The 20,236-nt window shown below is 51.7% G+C and overlaps 1 protein-coding gene across 1 annotated transcript; it reads right to left on the bottom strand.

Moving 5' to 3' along the window:
- Positions 1-18,633, bottom strand: LOC100905208 (GATA-binding factor A). Its single transcript, XM_018641144.1, has 7 exons — positions 18,611-18,633; positions 16,784-17,535; positions 13,590-13,742; positions 7,690-7,706; positions 1,827-1,955; positions 955-1,210; positions 1-703 (listed from the first exon to the last, which is right to left on the bottom strand). Exons 1-7 carry the CDS (start codon positions 18,631-18,633, stop codon positions 405-407), a joined length of 1,629 nt encoding a protein of 542 aa, XP_018496660.1. The 3' UTR covers positions 1-404.
- Positions 18,634-20,236: the final 1,603 nt, after the last annotated feature.

The raw sequence follows: 20,236 nt of genomic DNA, 5'->3' as shown, positions 1-20,236 counted from the left end.
ATCGTTATCATCACCACCAACGTCACTGATACCGATTCTCTCTCTGCCAAGATCATACGATGCTCCGACATAAGGCATCAATTAATACTTCCACATCCTTGGAAGTAGATTTATATTTCCATCTATTTACGTAAGAAAGGACGAACGCAGTCGGAGAAATTACATACACGTATCTATGCGCAGGATGCGATTGGCTGCTTCTGCTGTGGCGCTCTGGGTTTCGTATGCTGTGTGTACTGGCTCCGATATGGTTTCAGCAGGTTACAATCGAATTGGAAGAAAAATCCTATTACGCTCTTCCTGGCGAGTTTCCCGGAGCGCATTGCCTTATTCTCCTCGATCTTCAGAAGTGAGTACATTCCGGGCTGTCACAGAGTGCTACCAGACTAAAGGGCTTCATTCTTCTATACGGACGGTGGTGTTTGGTGGCGTTGGAGGCCAGGAGTTGAGAATTGGGATGCAGCGCTGACTGGCGTACTTGGAGGCGGATACGCGTGGATATGACCACCGTGCTGATCCAGAGGGTGAGCTGTGATACTTAAGGAATGCAAATGACTAGTCAGAAGAGCATTCGGCGAAGATAGGGAGCCCACGCGATGCGAAAGGGTATGGTGATCGTCGGGGCTCATGACGGAGAGATCCGAATTGGAATCCTGCCGTAGGACGGAACTGTACGATCCGGAAGCCGATCCAGTTGAATGAGCTGTAACGGAAGTGTGCAAAAAATTATCGAACGCCGTACGTGGCTTGACGGGGGTTCCCGACGATACCGGATAGTCGGCACAACTGCGGAAGTCTAGTTGATCGCGGAAGAAAATTGCGAGCTATTGAGAAACTCGCGAGATCACGATGGAAGCACGCCAGCCATATTTTATATTTTTCGAGTGAAATCTAAGCACGGTGGGATAATTGAGGGATATACTCTGAACCAGCGCGAAAAGGGTGAAAACCCACCTCCTGGACTTGTACGAGGTAGTCTCAGATCGGTTAATCCATGCTGTCCCTGTAGCTGGTAGCCGACCATTTCGGAGGGGAAGAACTGGTGAGGTGCGCTCTGATGTCGCATGGAAGACATCAAGCTCCCATAGCCAGCAGCGGTAGTCGCCGATTTCTTACCGACGCTCTTTTTCGGTGTGTTTCCTTCCACACTCTTCGGTTTTCGTTTCCTCGTTTGGATTCCGTCCTTCTTCATTGCTGCCGGACGGTTCACCTGAAGTACGAGAGAATGCTATTCAATGAATTCCCATAGGTAACGAGTATGGCGGGTATTGGGCTCGAGCTTTACGTGCGCGGATCTCCTCTGAAGCCTCTCGAGTCGCTCAAGACGCATTACGATGAGCCTGAAGTCGTGCAGGTCTCCCCATGGATTCAGCGCTCATCAACCTGATGCAGTGAGCATACATGGCCCCGGAAATTTCTCGCGATTGAGATGTGTGAATCTACATCAGATTGAGGAGGGCTGCCCCTATATCCGGTAATCCGCTCTACGCTCAGTGGGGTGAGATTTTCAGCACCTCCCCGACCTGAACCTCTATTGATGCGAGTGCTGAGGGAACTTCTTGTCGAGGAATCCGAATGGAGCGAGCGAATGATTCTGGCCGGCTTCATCAGGGACTCAGTCAGATGGAAACTCGCAATGATGCAAGACAGCGATGCTTCCGACATTCGCTAGCGTCATTGCGCTCGGCGATTTCGGAATGGCCTCGAATCGTAAAGAAATCTATGTAGAGAATGATTCTATCGTTCTGCCAACCTCACTCGGGTCTGTCAGATACGTAAACTGGCGTGTTCATGAGTCAAACTTCAGAATTCCCCCATGGACTTACCCCGTGCAGTTTGTAGTAAAGACCGCAAGCATTGCAGACAGGTTCGCCTTGATTGTTCCGTCTCCACAGGGTCGTGTTGTTTGTGTCGCAATTCGAGCATACTAATCCAGGGCGCTTGTTGAGACTCGGCTGTAATGTTGGAATTTTAATCGAGGCGCGAAAGCCACACTGCGGGGCTCATTACCCAGCTTGAGATAGGTTCATTTCAAAATCAAGATCGGCGAGCGAATCGTTTTCGCTCCCCAGAATACTCATAGAGCCTAAAATCCCGGATGAGGGCATATCCGGTCGAGAATTTTTCCGCGTCCTCCTACCCGAAATTATATCCGAGGCGAGAGCTCCCCGAACTCTTTCGAGCTGGAAACCGCCGCGCCGACCATCGTTCATGGACCCGGAGCTCTGTATGCAGGATACCCCAGGGTACTCAACTCTCTGGATCCTTCGGGGGCCTGAGAAACTTCGCGAGTCCCCGTAGTCGATCTGTATCCCTCTGGGAAGCACTGATTCAGCCACAATGAGCTAGAGCCATTCTGCCGGCAAGATATGTAGGTATCTGGCTTCGACTTGATTTCCCGCATATTCCGGCGCGGAGCTTCTTCGGAGAACTTACAGAGAGCTCAAGAACCGGAACGCAAGACAATTCGACGCCGAGATTAGCGGCCCTTGCAGTCCGTGGGGATCTGGTCCGCGCAGAATCATGGAGACACATCGATGGGGGTCTGGGCTCTAGTGCGAGGAACATCGTCTCCCTGGACCCGTCTTTTGAAGCAATTCCGAAAGCAATACCCGCGGAGTTCAAGCTCAGCCGGGTGATCTGACGGATGGTGGGACCGCCCGTACTCGGCCTCGATCGTCCCGGGCCCATTTGCTCTCCGGATCCGTCCTCGGTACAATGCTCCAACTTTCTGACACAGGCGGCTCGGCGTTTCCTGATGTTCGCGGCTCAAAATCACCACGCAACGCAGCCGGCGCGGCGTCGGAGCCTACCATGAGCCCTCGATTGATATCAAGAAAGTAAAAGTCTTCGTGTCTGTGGGTCAATATCCCCGATAGGATCAGCTCAACTACGCGATTATGCTCATATTCCGGCTCCCGTGCCGCTCCGCCAGGAAGCCGGGAGGTCTTATTATTTTCCACGATATCTGAATACGAGTCAGATGGGGCGAGTCGGGATCGGACTGTCGATTCCCAAGCATGAAGTCCGTCCGTCGTCAGCGGTTACATGGCGAGAGACAGCTGACACAAGCGACGTGGAAGTATTTCTCCTTCGAGCGCACGCTGTGACCTGCGTATCTCTCGTTGGCATACGGAGCAGCGATCCGGGAAAGAAAAGCCGCGTCGTTTGAGCAAAGGCAGGGCTCGAAGTACAACTCGTTCGGACCAAGGCCGGGCAAGAGCTCTCGATCGAGAAGAGGTGAACGCCACAAGATATTCTTGATACCCGAGGGAAGTGTACCTCAGAGCGCGATGTCGTGTATCGGGATTCATCATCCTGCGGTAATGCTTAAGACTCACAGCCATTGAGCTCACAATAATGGACTTCCGAATCTAGATTCCGATTCCCGGAGCGGGTACTTCCGAAGAGAGCCTCGATTCTCGCCCGAGCTCAAAGCTCGAGCACTCTGTCCAATATAGACAACTTGAGCCTGGCAGTCTCAGACCTGGAGCAGAGCCCAGAGCCGATAGCAAAATTAAAACTTCCATCACAGGAGATACAATGTACACCGTAGCTGCGTCACCTCACTTCTATGAGCATTAGCTTATCGCGTTGCCCGCTCCATCTGGCCTCTCACAGCCTGGTGAATAGCCAGCGAGGTATACAGTTGGGCAGTCAGGCATTGAGCCACGCATTCGAACAGACAGCCACTCACTCACTCAGGCAGTGAGGCAGAGGGCCTCAGCTCGCCGATAACAGCTCAGTTTCCCTATAGGGGCTGCTGCTTTTATTTTCGGCCGCTGAACGATGGAGGGAAAAGACTCAGCTTCACCGCAACTAGCACAGGCAGTTGAAGCAGCGGCATCAGTCGGACGGCATCTTAAGTTTTACTCTTATCTTCATTTCACCTCTCCCTGGTCTTCACGTTTCCCTTATCGAACCACGCCATCTGACTAAGATATTGAGAGTGAGCCGACGAAGTCCGACGTTGGATCGTCCGGAGATCCAGAGCGATCGCGGAGAAGAAACGAAAGCCCAACACGGGAAGGTCGACGAGGAGTGGTCTTCCTCCTGTGATGGATTTGAAGAACAGAATCCACGAGGGTCTGCTGAGATTGGGACGAGATATAGGACGGAGTCGTCTGATTCCGAAAGTAGCTCGCGTTTCATTCACGGGAGATCATCCCGATCGTTGTAAAGTCCCGAGCCTTGCGGCATGGGCTCGAAAGGCTTCGCAGGAGGAACAACGGACAGCGCCCTTATGCAATCGTAGAGACAAGAGCACAATCTTGATTCTGCCGCTTATCGCTAACCTGGAGCCTCCACGGTCATGTGACTCATTGAAGGCCAGAACGGATTTCTCTCACGGCACGAGCAGACTCCGGAGTCTTGGTCCCTATGTGGGAACGCACCGAAGGAGAACTCTCCACCTGAGATTCGGTCCCGCGCTCTGGTGTGCGAGCTCTCGAAGAAATTATGTAGATGAGGTGAAATGAAGATCAATGTTGGTGGAATATCAATGCGCTGGTAGGAATACCGGTCAAAATCAAGGGTTCACGAAGCCCCTAGGGTGTCCGATATCCACCAGGTGCGACACTGTCTCTCGAAGAAGCGGACCCACACAATTCAGCTTCGAAGACGCCGTAGGAAGTGATCCTCCGACTTCAGAGCCTTACCCAAAACCCATATCGGATTCTAGAGACTGAATCGGAGCGGCAATTCCCTCAAATGATACTCCGCAGAATCGCCATCAGCGCGCTCCTTGACGGCGATGTTTTCCTAGCAACGTCGGAACCTGCAGCTCCCGTAGCACGTCTGAGCGACGCGCTTCTGTGACTCTATGTTTTCCGCGCTTATTTTACTTACTGACAACCCGAACAAAGTAGGACGCCTCCTCTCAGAGGCGACGGAAAAGAAGGAGCTGTAGTGCGTCCGAGGGGTAGGATTTTGAAGAGACAAGAACGATTGTGCGCTTCTCATATGTATCAACATACGAGCAAGTCAGTCGGAATGAGAGTCACTCCTTATGCCACTAATACGAATCTTCGCCAAAGAGTCGTGCGTGGATATACGACTCAGGATCCCGGTATGCCTTTACGGCGGATTGGAATACCCGAGAAACTCTCTAACTCAGTGTGATGGAGTGTTTCAATCCCTTCTCAATTTCGTCTTTTTGCGTCTTGGGTGCGACAATTGAACTCGGCAAACAAATCGAAAACGACCAGCAGCAATGACCGGACTCCGCCCAGTGCGGCTCTCGCTCAGCTCGCACGATGTCGGATCGGGGAACCGGCCGTCCGACAATCCGAGCGGCCGACCGAGCAAGCAAGCAAGCACTTGGCCCCATGAGCGTTCCCCGTTCTTCATCCGCGTCCTTCTCACTAGAATAGAAAACCGACAAAACAAGTGCGAATACGATTGCATCAACATTCTGTCCGCTCCGGCCGCCTTGTGGTGGATTTCTACGTCTTCATCCAGAAATGCTTTTAGCGCGAAAGAATCTAGTGCTGCCAATAATTTTATGCGCGGCCTTTCGTGGAGCTCCACCCCCTGCTCCGCCCAGTGGCCTTCGGAGTTTCGCTTGTCTGCTAGCTTCTCGTCCGTCCGCCGCAACTTCACCACTTCGGTTCGGCTCCACGAGGAGCGAAATTCCGAAATCCAATTACAAAAAGTTCTACAAGCTCGTCGTCGCCGCCGCTTATCGTATAGCCGAAATCAAACAATAAAATCGTAGAGCATCCGAGAAATGACATCAGACCGAAGACGCCGGAGAGAAACTTCAGCTCAGCTCTCTGCGGAAGCAGAACTCTATTCGGTGCGGGATCTTCTTTCGAAGATCAGACCGAGCAAGCGGTGACGAGTCTCGCGCCTCGTAAAAAGATAACCACGGGATCTCAACGGTGATTAGCGTAATCCTGGAGAAAATCACAATATCTATCAGTGTTCTGCGTTCATCCGACACATATATCTCTGACAGATTCAGCCGCTACAAGAGACTTTAGGCCAGATATCATTTTATGACATTTAAATTGTTTTATAAGCCGTACGCAAAGCCGACAAGCAGATAGTGACAAACGAGCAGATGAACAGTCGACTCATATCTGACTTGATTGGATAGCATAAGGCGGTATATTCGAGGGATCGTCGAACATCATTCATGGCGTACTCTCTATGATCAGAAGGCACCTTCGAATGGGAGGGCGTTCTCCGGAAATGGGCACCCTTTGCTTCGCCCGCCTGCGTGAGGGAACGATGCCGTCGGGATTCGCTGGAGTACAGCGAGCATGCTCCTCAATCAGAGAAAATTATTATTTTCAATCCTCAAGCAGAGGAATTACGGTGTTTTCGGAAAGGGGGCCTGCGTGTCAGATCGCATTACTCTGATCCCCGCATCGAATCAGGAAGTTTAAAGTTTTCCGAACTACTTGTTTTCTGGAAAGTATCACGGAGCGCTCCGCCCCATGTCTGCCTCCAGTAGTCGCAGAACGTAGAAAGCTGGTGATTCGTAGTAGGGAAACCAAGCCTTCCGCAGAGGACGCAATCTGCGAGTGGATTGCCACCAATCAATATCACTCAGTGTCTCAGTTCAGGGGAATACAATCATTCTCCGAGCAGAAATTCCCATGTCGGTTCGCTCTCGATCCACTAGAACAAAAGAACTGAGCTTGAGCTTGCAATGGCTCCTCTAAAAGTTTTCATACTTAGAGCAATCTGGATGGAGCGAATGATGTCTTCTCGAGATAGGCAATCAAATTCAGAAATTTTCTAGACTCGGTGGAGATGAGAGATGAGGAGCGAGCGGCTCTCGATTTCCTAAGCAACCCGACGTCAGGCTCTCCTCAGCCAGAGCGGTCGATAGGAGCAGCGGCGTACCGCAGCGGTCAGACAGCCAGACTTTCGAGTAAACGCTCAGCGTCGGAGCAATATTTCCTATCTATGTCAGACACCGTTCCTGCTGGCTGTGAAGCGGCGCGGATGTCGTCTGGCAGCTCTCGCTCGGCGACGAAAAAGAAAAACCGGAGCGCCTGAGAAGCAGAAGATCGTAAAATGTGACGAAAATATCAAACATGGTAGAGAAGGGGAAATACGGCAAAGGATGCCATCCAGAAGAACGTTTCGAACTTTCCATCAAGTCAATTTAATCACGAAACGTCGGATGAAGAAATCCGGGCCCTCGTCGTCACTCACAGATGCGAAGGCGTGCTGTGAACCGAGTTCTTAGCGCACGCATACGCTGGCCGTATCCGTATACGCAACTCGATAGGCAGCGAGCTGAGTCGAAAAAGCCGTCTCAAGGGAGATATTCGCTCAGGAGTCTGGCTCATGCAGACGGCGTGTAGAGCGAGATTCAGGATTCGAATTTCGATGCGGGGAGCATGCGAATGTTCATCCCGATGACCGAGATGTAGAGCTCCGATGATGATTCCTGTCAGGCGTCGGAGCGTGGCGATTTCAAAACAAGAGAATCATTTCTGCTCCCAGGGAAGCGATTGTAAAGGCAGATATCGAAATCCGATATGCGAACTAGGAATGAATGATGAACAATGTTTCCATATAGAATCTCCAAATGGGCAGGAGAGGCTCGTTCGGAAGATTCGAACCGGCAGTTTGAACCGATTTTCGATGCGTGACCGCGTATTCGACAAAAAAACTCGACTTGAAACGGAAGACGTCGCCAGCGACCCTTGCGTGCTCAGAAGAGGTTACTCTTCGTATTGGCGACACTTCCTAAACAACAATGAGAAGCTTTATACTACGCATCATGACAGCGTTCCCTATAAAATCAGAAAGACGCGACTTGCTTGGCCTGTTTGCCATCTTTGCTCGCTTGTTGGCTCTTCGAATAAGCGCCGGATGGCTTTGAGCCCGGCTGGCAAAGGCTACGTCTCTTGTGGCTGCTTCTGTTGAAAACCCAAGAGCGCTTCATCATTTTAAAACGAAGAAATCAACATCACAATTAAAATGAGATTCCACCAGCGCAAACGATCGCGTGGAATTCTTTCAAGCGTCTCCCTCCTGAGGCTCCATCTTCTAGCCAACTCCGGATCTCTTGTTTGGAACGCCTCCGAATCCGCGAAGACTTCTTCGAGCCGCGATATTCAGTTTTCCGGCTATTCGTATCATGGAGCCGGTGCATTAATAAATAGCTCGCGGGTCAAAATTGGTTATCGTGATAGTTTTTGTCCGAAAACCCGTTTCCGCGTCGGAAACAGCCACGAAATGAAGAGATCAACAAACAGAATGAGGAACGTCCCAAATTAGGCGCCTCAATAGCTGACGTGATCGGGACCTGTGGCAGAGGTGCAATTATCGATTTGCATAGATAAGCCCGGCTCTTATCTCGAAATATATATTTCGGAAATGATTTGGGGAAATTTTGAAGAGCCACGAGGAGGCTGTCGTTCTCGCTCCGAATTCTTGTTTGTCGCTCGTAGCTCACCACGAAGCCATCGCTCCTACATCTGTATCGGTCCCCATCCTTGATATAGAGGTACAATGACTAAAGCGACTAATTTCCTCAGCCTTGGCGTTGGACTCGCCTGTATCTTCGCTGCCCGATATCGACTCTAGATCGACGAATCGATGCCGATGCGGCTTTGCGACTGACCGACAGCTCCTCCATCCGATCCTTATGATAGAGCGAGGCTCTGCTCCTGATCATGGTGGGGATGTTATCACAAGACTCCCGGCTACCGGGCCAGTAATCGGGGGAGTTGTCCACAATTGTGGCTGCCAGGCTTCGCAGGCGGAACTCGCTCCGCTCCATTCTAGTTCCTAAACTTTTGAACTTAATTTAGAGACGAGCTCCGAGGTTCCGCCAGATCATTTCAAGTCCGAAACGGAATCCATGCAGTAGGTCTGCAGTCGACGTCAGTGAGACGGCCTCTCGAGTTGGAAAAGACAGTCTGAGACGGGACCAAGTTGAATATTGATTGCCGTCACTGGTGGCACAGTCAGTGCTCGAAGCCGACGATCATGCATCTAATGACGCCAATGGTTGAGATGAATCCTCTAACCGACCGAAGAAGGTTGGATAGGAAAGCGACCGACGAGAGTCCCTAACAAACAACCAACGAATCAGCCAGCTAGGAACGAACAGTGAATGCCAATTTAGTTTCTTTCGTGTGCCGCTTTTTCTGCGTTTCAGACTGTGGTCTTTCTTCCTCCGCTACTCCGGCGTCGTTGTTGTCGTGGCCGTCTTCTTCATCGTAAACTTTCAGCATTTGGCGACAACCGGCGCCAATTTCAAATAAAATACGTCTGGCGGAATTGAAAATAAAATGGGCCAGCGTCACTAGCGCGTCGCTCCTCATAGGGCAATCCGCCAGGGGATGGAGAACGTAGGAAAGCGCTTCGCGTTTGGTATACCCGACAAGAACGCGGGACAATCATGGAAACTGTGATTCAAATAGACAATACGCGATCCTCCCATACACCGCAAATATTCTAACAGTAAGGCACCCTCAGTGACGACTTCTAAGCCCTCTGTTATTGCGTCCTATCGGGCTGGCAGAAGATATCGAGCTCTGCTTCGAACTCCAATGATAGAGCTTCAAGGAGGGGTTAGATTGACTCCTCCAGCTCATGAGGTTGCGATTATAGGGAGCTTCGAAGTCGACAGTGGCATGCCCGTCTACGGTATGAAGTTTTGACTCTGGGGATCGAAACAGCATCAACCAGCGAATCTTCTCCGCTCAGCATATTGTAGCGGAGCAGCGTCCGCTGGCTCGACCCTCGGCTCAGCCAGGGAGGAGTCTGTTGAGGATTCCTATTCGACTAAACAGGGTCCTACGGCACCCGCTCTGCATCGGTGACAAGCGGTGGCTTTTGTGAGTGTGTGTGTGTGTGTACGCGCGGGTATTCCGCTGTCGTAGTGTGAAGCCGCCATACAGACAGCACTGGGCCGGCTGGCTGGCAAACACGCAGGCGGGCCATCCATTCGCTGGTTGGTTGGTCGGTCGGTCGGTCGCTCGGACGAGGCTGGATCGCAAATTTTCGAATTCCACTCACGCTCCATCTGCAGAGGCAGCGCTCAGCGGAAGCAGCCGCTGAACTGGAGGCGCAAAACGCAGCAGCCAGTACAGATCCACGGCTTGGCACAGCCGAATACTCACCGAGACCACGCTCAACGAAAACAGGTCTCCAGGAAAGGGACGGATCGAGACGATTCATTTGCTCAGCCACTGCGGAATATTACGCATGGGCCTAGGAGTTACCATCCAAGCAGACGTACGGCCGGATTCCTTTTCCGAAAGATCATTCCTCCAGTCGAATTTTCGGAGCGATCTGCGAGAATCGCGGTCTCGAGTTTCTCGCTCCGACGACGATCGGAACGGGAGCGAATGGCGATTCCCTCCACTGCATGGATGAGGAAAGTGGGCTCCGTAGAGCGAATTTTCGCATTAGCTCTTTCGATGAGGTAGATGTAGCGGAAGGAGGTTCCTACATCAATGGAACTTCGAAAATTATATCAAGGGCTCGGCGAGCTGTGCTGCAGTCGGCAGTGATGAAATCTATTGCTGTCGCTGTCCTTCCCTTGGTTAGATTTTACGATCATCCGAGAATAGTGGTCTTCGTCGGCGTTGTGGTTGCCGCGGCTGTTGTCGTGGTTGCCTTACGGTGTGAGTGGCGTAGCAGCGAGTAGAGCAGAAGCGAAACCACCGCAATCAACACACGCAGCAGCGGCAGCAGCAACCACCGCCGCATTACCACTGGCAGGAAGATTGGTAGAGAGGTAAGGGCTGGATGGTTGGCGCGCGCTTCGTTGGCTCAATTAAATTTCACAAAGACAGACATCATCAGCGGCAGCAGCAGCAGCACCATGATCCGGCGACTGTCGCTGCAGCCAAGTAGTCGAGTGCTTTTTTATTACAGTCGCATACTAAGTGCCAAAGCACAATAAAGCACGAAAGTACGTCATCACACGATCCGTGCTTGCTCTGCTAGGTAGCGCAGACGCTCGGCCAGTCCGTGTGTCAGTTCTCTCCATGTCTCCTCCGTTCCGGGCGTAATTGTTTCAGATTTCAGAGATTCCAGGAGCCCATTCGCGATACTCGACGAGTTGCTCGGGCGTTTTTCCTCAAGGGCTTCATCCATCAGCGTGCTTCTGACGATGAGTGGAAATCGGCGAGACGTCGGAGACGAGTTTCCAGCTTAAATACAGTGGCGCTCGATGGCTTGTTCTTGGATTTTATGGCGCGGTTCTGGAAACGAATTCGTCAATAAATCCGCGCTAGGAGAATAGACGGATAAGGGCCGTCAGCGAGGGATCGCTCCTCCGCGCAGGGAAGGCGGAGGAGCGACGTAAAACGCAGCTTCGAAATAACGAGCTGATCGCGATACAGATATGGCAGACGGAGAGGAACCAAAACGCGATGAAAGAACATTCATGAATGTATTTTATTCCGAAAGCCACGAGATGAACCGAAATATCATCGATATGGGGGGCAATCGGCATGGATGATCGATGGGGATCATTCCGAAGACGGAGCAAACGGAGCTTCCTAGAATACGGCTCGGAGCACGACACACAGAATCCTCATGCACTAAGTGCTCGGGGAACGAGAAGCTCGTAAAGTCGACTTGTGAGCAGTGCTACCGTGGCTTTTTTCGGTAGTGTTCGCCGTTCATTACTCCCCATAAAAAAAGTGTAACACTTATTCGAGGGTCGTGGCTCTGAATCGATGGATATCTAACGCGAATAGAAGCTTCGTGTGTTTGGTGGGCTTGGATTAGGGTCGTGATGGTCGATCGTTCAGCATAGGTTGCTTAGCCGACGTACAGCTCATCCGCGCTGATGTGATCGCAGCGGCTCCTCGCTCAGATTCCGAACCGGAGATCTGGGAGGAAAATCTCGATACCATTCCCCATGAGTAGGAGCACCATCGCGGAAACTTTCGAATTCACCGCCGTTCGTTTGGCTGTCGGCGTTAAAACAGCAGCATCGCGTCGCCGACACTCATATCCTGTTGCACGATCAAAATGTCGATCGCTGACTCCGGATACGCGCTCGTTTCGCCATTTCTATTCTGTGATCAAGAGCTCGAGACATTCATATCGGTGCGGACCATTTTCAATGATATAGCGTCGGGAAATCCTACGTCCTCCAATGTGTATTTTGTCATTTGGTATTCGATGACGGGAAATATCCAGACTCAATTACAGGAGCTATATGCATAGATGAAATATTGCCGCTCGGAATCGCATTGATGCTCGGAATCGATTGCCATCATGCGCGATCCTCAAAGAATGGACGCAAGTGTTCGGCATTGGGCGACGATCCTCTGCTAGTGAGCACGGTAGGAGAATACAATATGCAAAATGCTGTGAGAAGTAAAGCTGCCTGACGAGCAGCTGGACGAATGCTACAGTTCTAACGAGGAGCACGATGCAATAGAATTGGCGCTAGCAGCACTGCCAGCCAAGCATTATCCTCTGAACTGTCATGAGCAGCACGGGAAGTTGTACGTCGCGGGTCTGGCTGCTTTTTCGCTGGGTTTGCGGTGGATGGTGCCGCTGCTACTGCTGCTACCGACGTCACGTATTACGGATTATGGTCACAGTGGGCCACCACACCGAAGCCGAAGAGCAGTCTGGCGCTCGTGGGAAGATTAATTTTCTAATGTTGCTTTGTTCGTAGAACCCTCTGGTCGGATGCTGGAGGCCAGATAGCTGACATATCAGTACTATTTCAAATCAACACCGATTGCTATCATGATACGGAATCGTAATCTGAAGCTTGTCTACACCGTTCACGCCATCTGAATCGACTCACACTTGGTGCCGCCGGATCGAGATGATAGGTACTACTGATTTAGATCGAGCGAGACTCCCTTCCTGGGCACACGGAACCGAACTCGACAGATTTCACTCTTTTTCCTTGAGAGATCGGAGCACTAGAGTTAAACGATCGCGATGCCTGAGTAGAACGATCCCGGTCGGAAAATGTCGCGACTGAGCTGCTCGGTGTTCGTGTCCGTAAAGCCTGCGGTCTTCCTGTGAAGGCCGGAGCTGTCCCTTCGCTAAGCGCAGCCAATTACGGCGGATTAGGGATCTCAGAAGAACAACGAATGATCCCAAGCCAGTGAATCAGTGACTGGCAAAGAGGCTGTCCGGCCGCCCGGCCGGCCAGAAGGCGTACGGGCTGCCCTGCAAGCTCCACGGATGGGGTTCTGGCCAAGCACACGGACAGAATATACAGATGCTATCGTCGTACCACCTCCCGCGGCGACTGTCGAGCCGCCACTTACGACAGTCAACGCCGACCAAGCGGCTGTTTTTCATAGCCATCACAGCAGACTTCATCAATAATTATTGGTCGTCATGGAAACAGTCCATTCATCGATCCCTCTACATGATGGGCCGATATGAGCTCGGTGACGCGAGCATCATAAATGCTCGGCGAGAAGATTCGTCTAAGGTTTCGACACCTACCTGTTGAGAACTGCTCGCCGAAGGAACCGACGACGTTGAAGAACTTCCGTTGACAGCGCGCTTCAACAAAGACGAAGTTGATGAAGGCGAAGATAAAGGCACTGAAGACGCCACAGACGCGGCCAAAGCAAGCGGCGATGCACTCGAAGATGGTGGACTCTGATGGTTTCTACCGGGAGGTCTGTTGGAGCCGTTCATTTTCGTATACAAACCACAAGCATTGCATAGATAATGACCCGCCATATCTCTTCGCCATAATGGAGTTGACACCGCTCCACAGTTCACACATTCCTTCGAGTCTTGATAGTAGTCGATATAGGCTGGATCTAAATAGATAAAGCACAATTAGTCACTCAGTGGTGCAGCTCCATGGTCGATGATGACCTATCTAGAAAAATCGCACTCCGCTCATCTTCCCACCGTCCCCACGAGCGCGACGCGATGAACTAGCGATCCGGAAAGTAGCCGAAGGTCAAAATTCCACCGGCAGAATCCCATGACAGTAAGACGAGGGGAATACCAGCCAGAAATCTTGAACCATGTGGTCTCGTCGCTTGGACTCATTCTCCTCATGGAGATCATTTCGTTGGATGCGCTGATCGAATCCGAATAGTAAATCACCGAGACGCTGCTTTCGTGGCCAAGCTTCGGTCGACTTCCTTTCCGATTGCCCGCGACCATCCACGTACGCTTGCTCGCTCGGTGACATCTTTCCGAGCCACTACAACGAGCAGGCATCATCGAGTCGCTTATGTCCGTCGCAAATCTGAAGTGATGGTGGAGTTTGAAGCGAGCCGACGATTCCGGAGATAATCCGGGCCTAGTCGAGGCGACGGAAGTAATGAAAGCCATGAGCTCTGGAGATGGATTTGCTCCCGTTGGATGGAAGTCATCCCGCCCCCCATGTTCTCGCGGACTGAAAAAACGCCTTTCGGCTTCTCGGGTCCGCGATCATTCATAAAGCGATCGCTACAGGGAATTTCGCTCACGAGCGGAACTTGCCGCCGATACCCATCAGAAGTCTCCGAGCGAAAGTCGAACGGGCGCCAGACGTGTTGCGTTTGGTGTTTTGAAGTGTTCTGAGTCCCGAGCTTTGAGACGCGACGCCTATCAGTGACTCGGGTTTGTCGTTCCGTCTTCTCGTCTGTGCGTATGCCCGAGGAGGTAGTGGACGCTATCGAAGTGGACTAGCGGAAGAGGAGTCGAAAGGCGACTGTCAGACCGCCGTCGTTAGATAACAATCCTCCCTCTCTGGAGGCCGACCTGTCAGCCGCTCGGTCGGTCGGTCGCTTTCCCGACCGGCCAGCCGACTAGCTACTTGCGGTTCTAGTCCGCTCGATGCTCACGGCACCGCAGAATCAAGCGAGAGATAAGCACGTAAAAATCTACCGGTGTCCTGCATCCCTGTCTCCCTCTAATTGCGATGACTCGACGGCGTCGGACTGGAGGCCATGCTTGCGAAACTCTCGGCGCTTCCGAATGACGGTTCACATTGCTCACTTAACGATGTGGAACTCCGACAAGGTCTTCAATGACGGAGCAAATGAAACTTATGCAAATGCGTTGCATCCACGAATCATCCTGCGGAGCTACGACGACGCCTCGATGCGGAGTTTCGATGACGCAAGACTGAACTGTACAGCACCGAAAGTGCCAAATGAAAATTCGCGACCGCTCGGGTCATCCTCGAGAAGCCAGGCGTTTAGCTGATCGGTCGATCGATTGGTATATCTGGCAATCCAGACTCTAGACGTTCACGAGAACAGTGGCCAATTTAGCATGAGCGGCACCGATCCTTTTCTCCGCGAGATTCTTGACGGCGGCGACATTCAGTCTGAAGAAGCAGAATTCAAACTTCATACGTTGCTCAGCTTAGGGGTCACCATAAACCGACAGAGCGATTTAGTTTCTTTTCCTCTCGCCCGCCGTCTCTGTTCGCTCCTTTTCGCCAGACTTGGCTCGATATCTCTAATCAATGATCCTATCTCGCGTAATGATCTAAATTGGCCTCAGAGGAAGACACCACTCAGATATCCAGCCAGTCAGCCAGTCAAAGGAAGTCTGCCTGCCTGACAGCCACTAGTAACAGAATCGCAGAAAACGAAATCAGGTCAGGCGAATTAATCGGACAATATTCGGGAGCCGCGAATCGGAGCTCCGTTGGACGGAGGCCCATTCAGGCTTGCACTTGCCTGAGGAAGCCCACAGATATGATTATATGTCCTACCCATACATATGTATGGACGAGTGAGCGATGCACGAATCTCCCAACGTTCGGGGATCCGGCAGACAGAGCGATACGTAGAGGAACTCTTCGAAGCGCATTCTGACCCTTCAGCGGGCCCTTTCAGAATCGTTTCAGGAGCTCGAATTCGCAGCTTCTCCGCCTGATTGACGAGGTAGACCGAACATCGATCGACCGAGCAGACATATCTAACTGGTTGACGAGGAAGAAAGTTCAAGTCCTTTTGTGGACCCCGTAGCGCAAATAGAGACGACAGTTGCAGCTCAAAAACAGCAGAAGCAGCAGCAGCAGCAACCGCCATCGAGCCAGGCGACCCGAGATAAACGACAACGGTCGGTCAGCTGTACGCGTCTGTGTGTTGCTGATGGGGCACAGAGAGAAACTGATAACAGAAATTTGCATTAGGCGTCGCCACCGGGAAACCAACCAAACAGTCAAGTGTCCAGCCAGCGGAGCAATTGGCCGATTAGGCGCTGGACTGCTCGAGTGACAAACAATATTTTTCAAACGAGACAGGCTTCAGAAGAGCCTTCGAAGTCCAGCGGTCTTAACCGAAAAACAAAGGAATCGACGACGGAGGGTGACGACAATCTTTGAGGGACCAGAGCGAATATGGTGAAACACCGCTAACCGGAATCTCCCTAACGCTATCCCGAGAGAGCAGGGAATCGGACGGAGCCTGCGTTTTCGTTTTCATGGTGCTCGACCCGCGCGCGGGACATCTTCATGAGAGGCACAAGGAGAAATGGTGACATTCGAGAGCGGAACGGTGTCCGCTTCGATGATCGTCCCGAAATAAAATGTGCACTCGGGACGAAAGGGTCGCGAGACGTTCATGAGCTCAAAACTGCGGTATCCATGGCGATGAATGCCAACACCGAAACCTCCGAGGGTCATGCATGCTCTGATTCTCCATTACCTAGGTATGATAGGGGCACAAGTAGACGGGGAATATTTGTCGAAGATTTTCGGTTCACAATTTACCCGACACCCGACCATTACAGCTCTCATTCTCAAAGAGTTCCTTATCAGAGCGTACGCAGAAGAATGATTGGTGCATGGAGAGCTCTTCCTCGATATTCTTATATGTAGGTACACAATTGAGTTTTCCCCGGGACTCACCCATTGGCATGCCCAGCGGATTTGTGGCAGCTGGATAGCCTGAGAATCCCGTCGGATCGTAGCCCTGGGCGGGCCATCCGAGGACTCCATGGTTTTCAAGAGAACGCACATTCGAACTGGCTGTTTGATAGGGTTGGCCGTTGTATGTCACGTAACTAGAAGGCTCCATCTCAAAGTCAGTCGCGCAGTGGGGCTTCAGACACTGAAGCATTCCAGGCCTCACGGCAATCGGCACTTCCGAAGAGTCCACTTCCACTAGATATTGTTGCAATTGTTGCAGCTGTTGCGATTTAGGAGGGTCTCGTCGAATCGACTCCTGCTGTTGTTGCTGTTGTTGTCCTGATTGTTGAACAACAACAACAACGGTACGATCCCTTATCGGATCCTCTCCAGGAGAAGTGATAGGAACGGCGTCGACACTGGTCTGATAACAAGAAGACAACGAGTTATCTTCACCACCCGCAGCACTGATATGGCGAGCAGCACAGACTGAATGTGGCGGATCGTCGCCGAGTAACAGCGAGTCTGCTGCAACGGCTGCTATTGGTGCTGCCGCTTGTGGCACCACTGGTTGCTGTTCTCGCTGCTGCTGCCGATCCGACGTCGACGATGAGGGGCCAACCCAACGTTCCGTTTCTCTCTCGCCGCCAGTGGACGAGGATGACGGCTGCTCTGGCAATGCAGCCGCAGCATACGTCGGGGGCGGAGCTTCAAACGACTCGGGCGGGACTTGGTGGAGAGGGGCCGCATATCTGAAAGGACAAGAAACGCTCAGTCAGATCAAAGTCATTAAACCACGCCCTACGGCAGACCGAGAGAATGTTTTCGTCGCCAAACTCGTTCGCGCTGGGATGGCCTGAGTGCTCGTGATTGAAGTTACTACGGTTCTGCCGCCGCATATTTCGAGCCCTCTCTCAAAAGCAGGCGGCGAGCGCGAGCAGCGGCGGGATCGAGATGCTCATTTGTTCGCCGTACGTTCGTGATCTGATTGTGGGAGCTTCACAAACTTATGCTGCACCGAGGCGTTTGATTCCTGTTTCAAGAGAGCCCGGTGGACGAAAACAATTATCAGCACCCCGGCTCTGGGTAGGAGCGGAGAAGGGGTAATGCCGCAATGGCTTGCGACTAGCAAGCCAGGAATCTCGTCGTTGCGACGTGATTGATCGAGTTGACTTCTATCGGAAACCGAGGAAAGTCTGGTTGGAGATCCCCTCATCCTCGGGAGACGTCCTCGGACCCCTGCACGCTTACAGGACACGGGACCATTCAGATGAGAGGCGGCGCGGGCATGAGAAAAGGGGCGATCCCTTCTCCGAAAGCAAATACATAGTTCACAATGCGCATTGTTCACAATACACAATTCATCAGAACATCTCCCACGGGAGTATCGATCTCAGATTACAGCCCCTGGAGGACAGACCAACATGGGAGATTGGGAAAAACAAATCTTCACTCCCTGATGATTTCACGATCCCGCCTCCAAATGAACACAGATTTGCATAGGGAAATCCGGACATCTGAATGAGACCGATGACACCGGATCACTGGTAGTCCTCGAGGAGCTCTGACTGACGAGAGAGCTCCTCGCAGTGGCGGCGCCAGCCATTTTTTTTTGGGAAGCTTGAATTTTTCTTGGATACAGCTTCCTCCGAACGAGGAAGTCAGCGCGCTCGGAGACACAAAGATTTGCTTTATAGGGCAAGTATTAGTGTTGCATAGGTGCATACAATGATACATATCTTTGTACATTATATAGTAGAAACAGCGGAGACCTTCCGCGTTCCGTCTTATGTTACTTTCCTAGCGACGAGCTGAGATACGACTAACTTAAGCGTTTGAATCACAGTCATAACACCAGGGGAATTCTCCGATCTTTGCCTTTGGCGAATTCGTCCACGATTTGATTTGGAAGTTCTCAGCTCTCGGTCAGATGTTGATGACGGATATCAGCTGGGGTATCACCAATCATGAAAGAGGAAACCCCCGTTTTGGGGTTGCGTGCGTGTAGTGCGTCCAAGCGCATGTGCGCGATCAAGTCTTTCTCGTGACCTCGAGAAATTCAACCCAGCATGATCGACAGCAGCATTCTGAATGCTCCGAAACCGATGGAACATATCTATGATCGGAAAATTTTTAGGAAGCTAAGCTTCCCGACTCCAGAGGCTTAGGAAGCTATAGCTTACAAAGCTTCCCGCTGGCGCCGCCACTGGCTCCTCGATGAGTGAAGGTCGATGAGGAAGCACCAGGAAGTGTTCGAGGTCTGGGTCTGGAGTCCCCGGAAAAATTCAAGACTCCGGGAAGCTTCGGGGTGTCTGCCTTTTGTTTCCACTTTCATTAAGATGATCGAGATGAGCTGCATTTTTCATGAAACGAGAAAGCATCTCCGCATTGCAGACTGAGCGTTTCGCTCGCGGGTCAGTGACCCATTTGACCACCCGGATCGAAATAGGTGAAATTTTCCGCTCTGTGGAGTCTCCTGCAGTCGGAGGACACAGGAGACTTGCCGCTCACGACTTGTGGTATCCTTATCAACGGAAACGGCCTCACGGAGCTGCAGCCTTGATGATAGGAAATTTGGATGAGACGTTCGATTCCTGAGGAGCCATCCGAACCAGCTCGATAGTCATCGTACCCCTCGGGTGGCGTGGGAGGTCGGAGTCTACTTCCCTATGACTCACTGTGAGTTCAGCAAAGCATTCTGTTTTCCTCACGCAATGATTGAGGATTGAGTGTTGAGGATTTCTTCTTGGAAGGATGCGATAGATCGAATATTCGTCGATCCCAAAAATCAGCACCATGATCCATGAGCAAGACCCGTGGTGTCTTCCGTGGGTGACCCGCTCTCTTCCTTCACCCTGAAAATAATGGAGACTCCGTCCCGTGGCGCTCGCAAGTCTCCGGTCGACACACTGACTGGGAATGAGAGACTCGAGCCTTGCGGATCGAGGAATTCTCCATGAGCTGTCATATGATCAAGGATTGATCTGACCCGAGTCCCGAGAGATCTCGAGGGTGCAAGTGACGCAGCCCTCTATGTTCGGAGATTCCCGATCTGAAGCTAGTGATCCCACTCAGGTAAAGGTGGGAAAAACATCGTCAGACTGAATGTAGGTACTACTGAGTCATTCTTCCCGGATCTCGCCAATCTCTCTCAGTTCCACTCTCAGTCAGACTTCGGGCTTGAGTATGAATGTGGATATCATCGACGCCTTTGAAGGAGGAGAAGCACCGATAAGTGGAACTTCCACAAACACTTTCGGGAATCATCGGGATAGTTCACGTTGCGTCGAAAACCTTCCTAGACAGTCGGATGAGCATATCAGCAGCTTTTCTTATGGTCTGTTTTCCGAGAATTCGGACCAAATAATTTGATCTGGGCAGTGGCGTACGCAGGATTTTTCTTGGGGGGGGGGGGCTAGATCAGGTCTCCGCATGGGACTGAAATCCAATATG

This window comes from Galendromus occidentalis, unplaced genomic scaffold (assembly GCF_000255335.2).
Source record: "Galendromus occidentalis unplaced genomic scaffold, Mocc_1.1 scf7180000077524, whole genome shotgun sequence".
Lineage (NCBI taxonomy): Eukaryota > Metazoa > Arthropoda > Arachnida > Mesostigmata > Phytoseiidae > Galendromus > Galendromus occidentalis.
Note: the sequence above shows the minus strand (reverse complement) of the source record. Positions and strands in the feature narration are given on the sequence as shown.

Bases quoted from the DNA above. Each gene is read 5' to 3' on its own strand.
- LOC100905208 (XM_018641144.1), bottom strand. From the start codon at position 18,633: ATGACTGTGATTCAAACGCTTAA. The intron at 13,743-16,783 runs GTGAGTCCCGGG...TTATCTATTTAG, and splicing joins TCCGCTGGGCATGCCAATGG to ATCCAGCCTATATCGACTAC. The intron at 1,211-1,826 runs GTAAGTCCATGG...CTCGTACTTCAG, and splicing joins TTTACTACAAACTGCACGGG to GTGAACCGTCCGGCAGCAAT.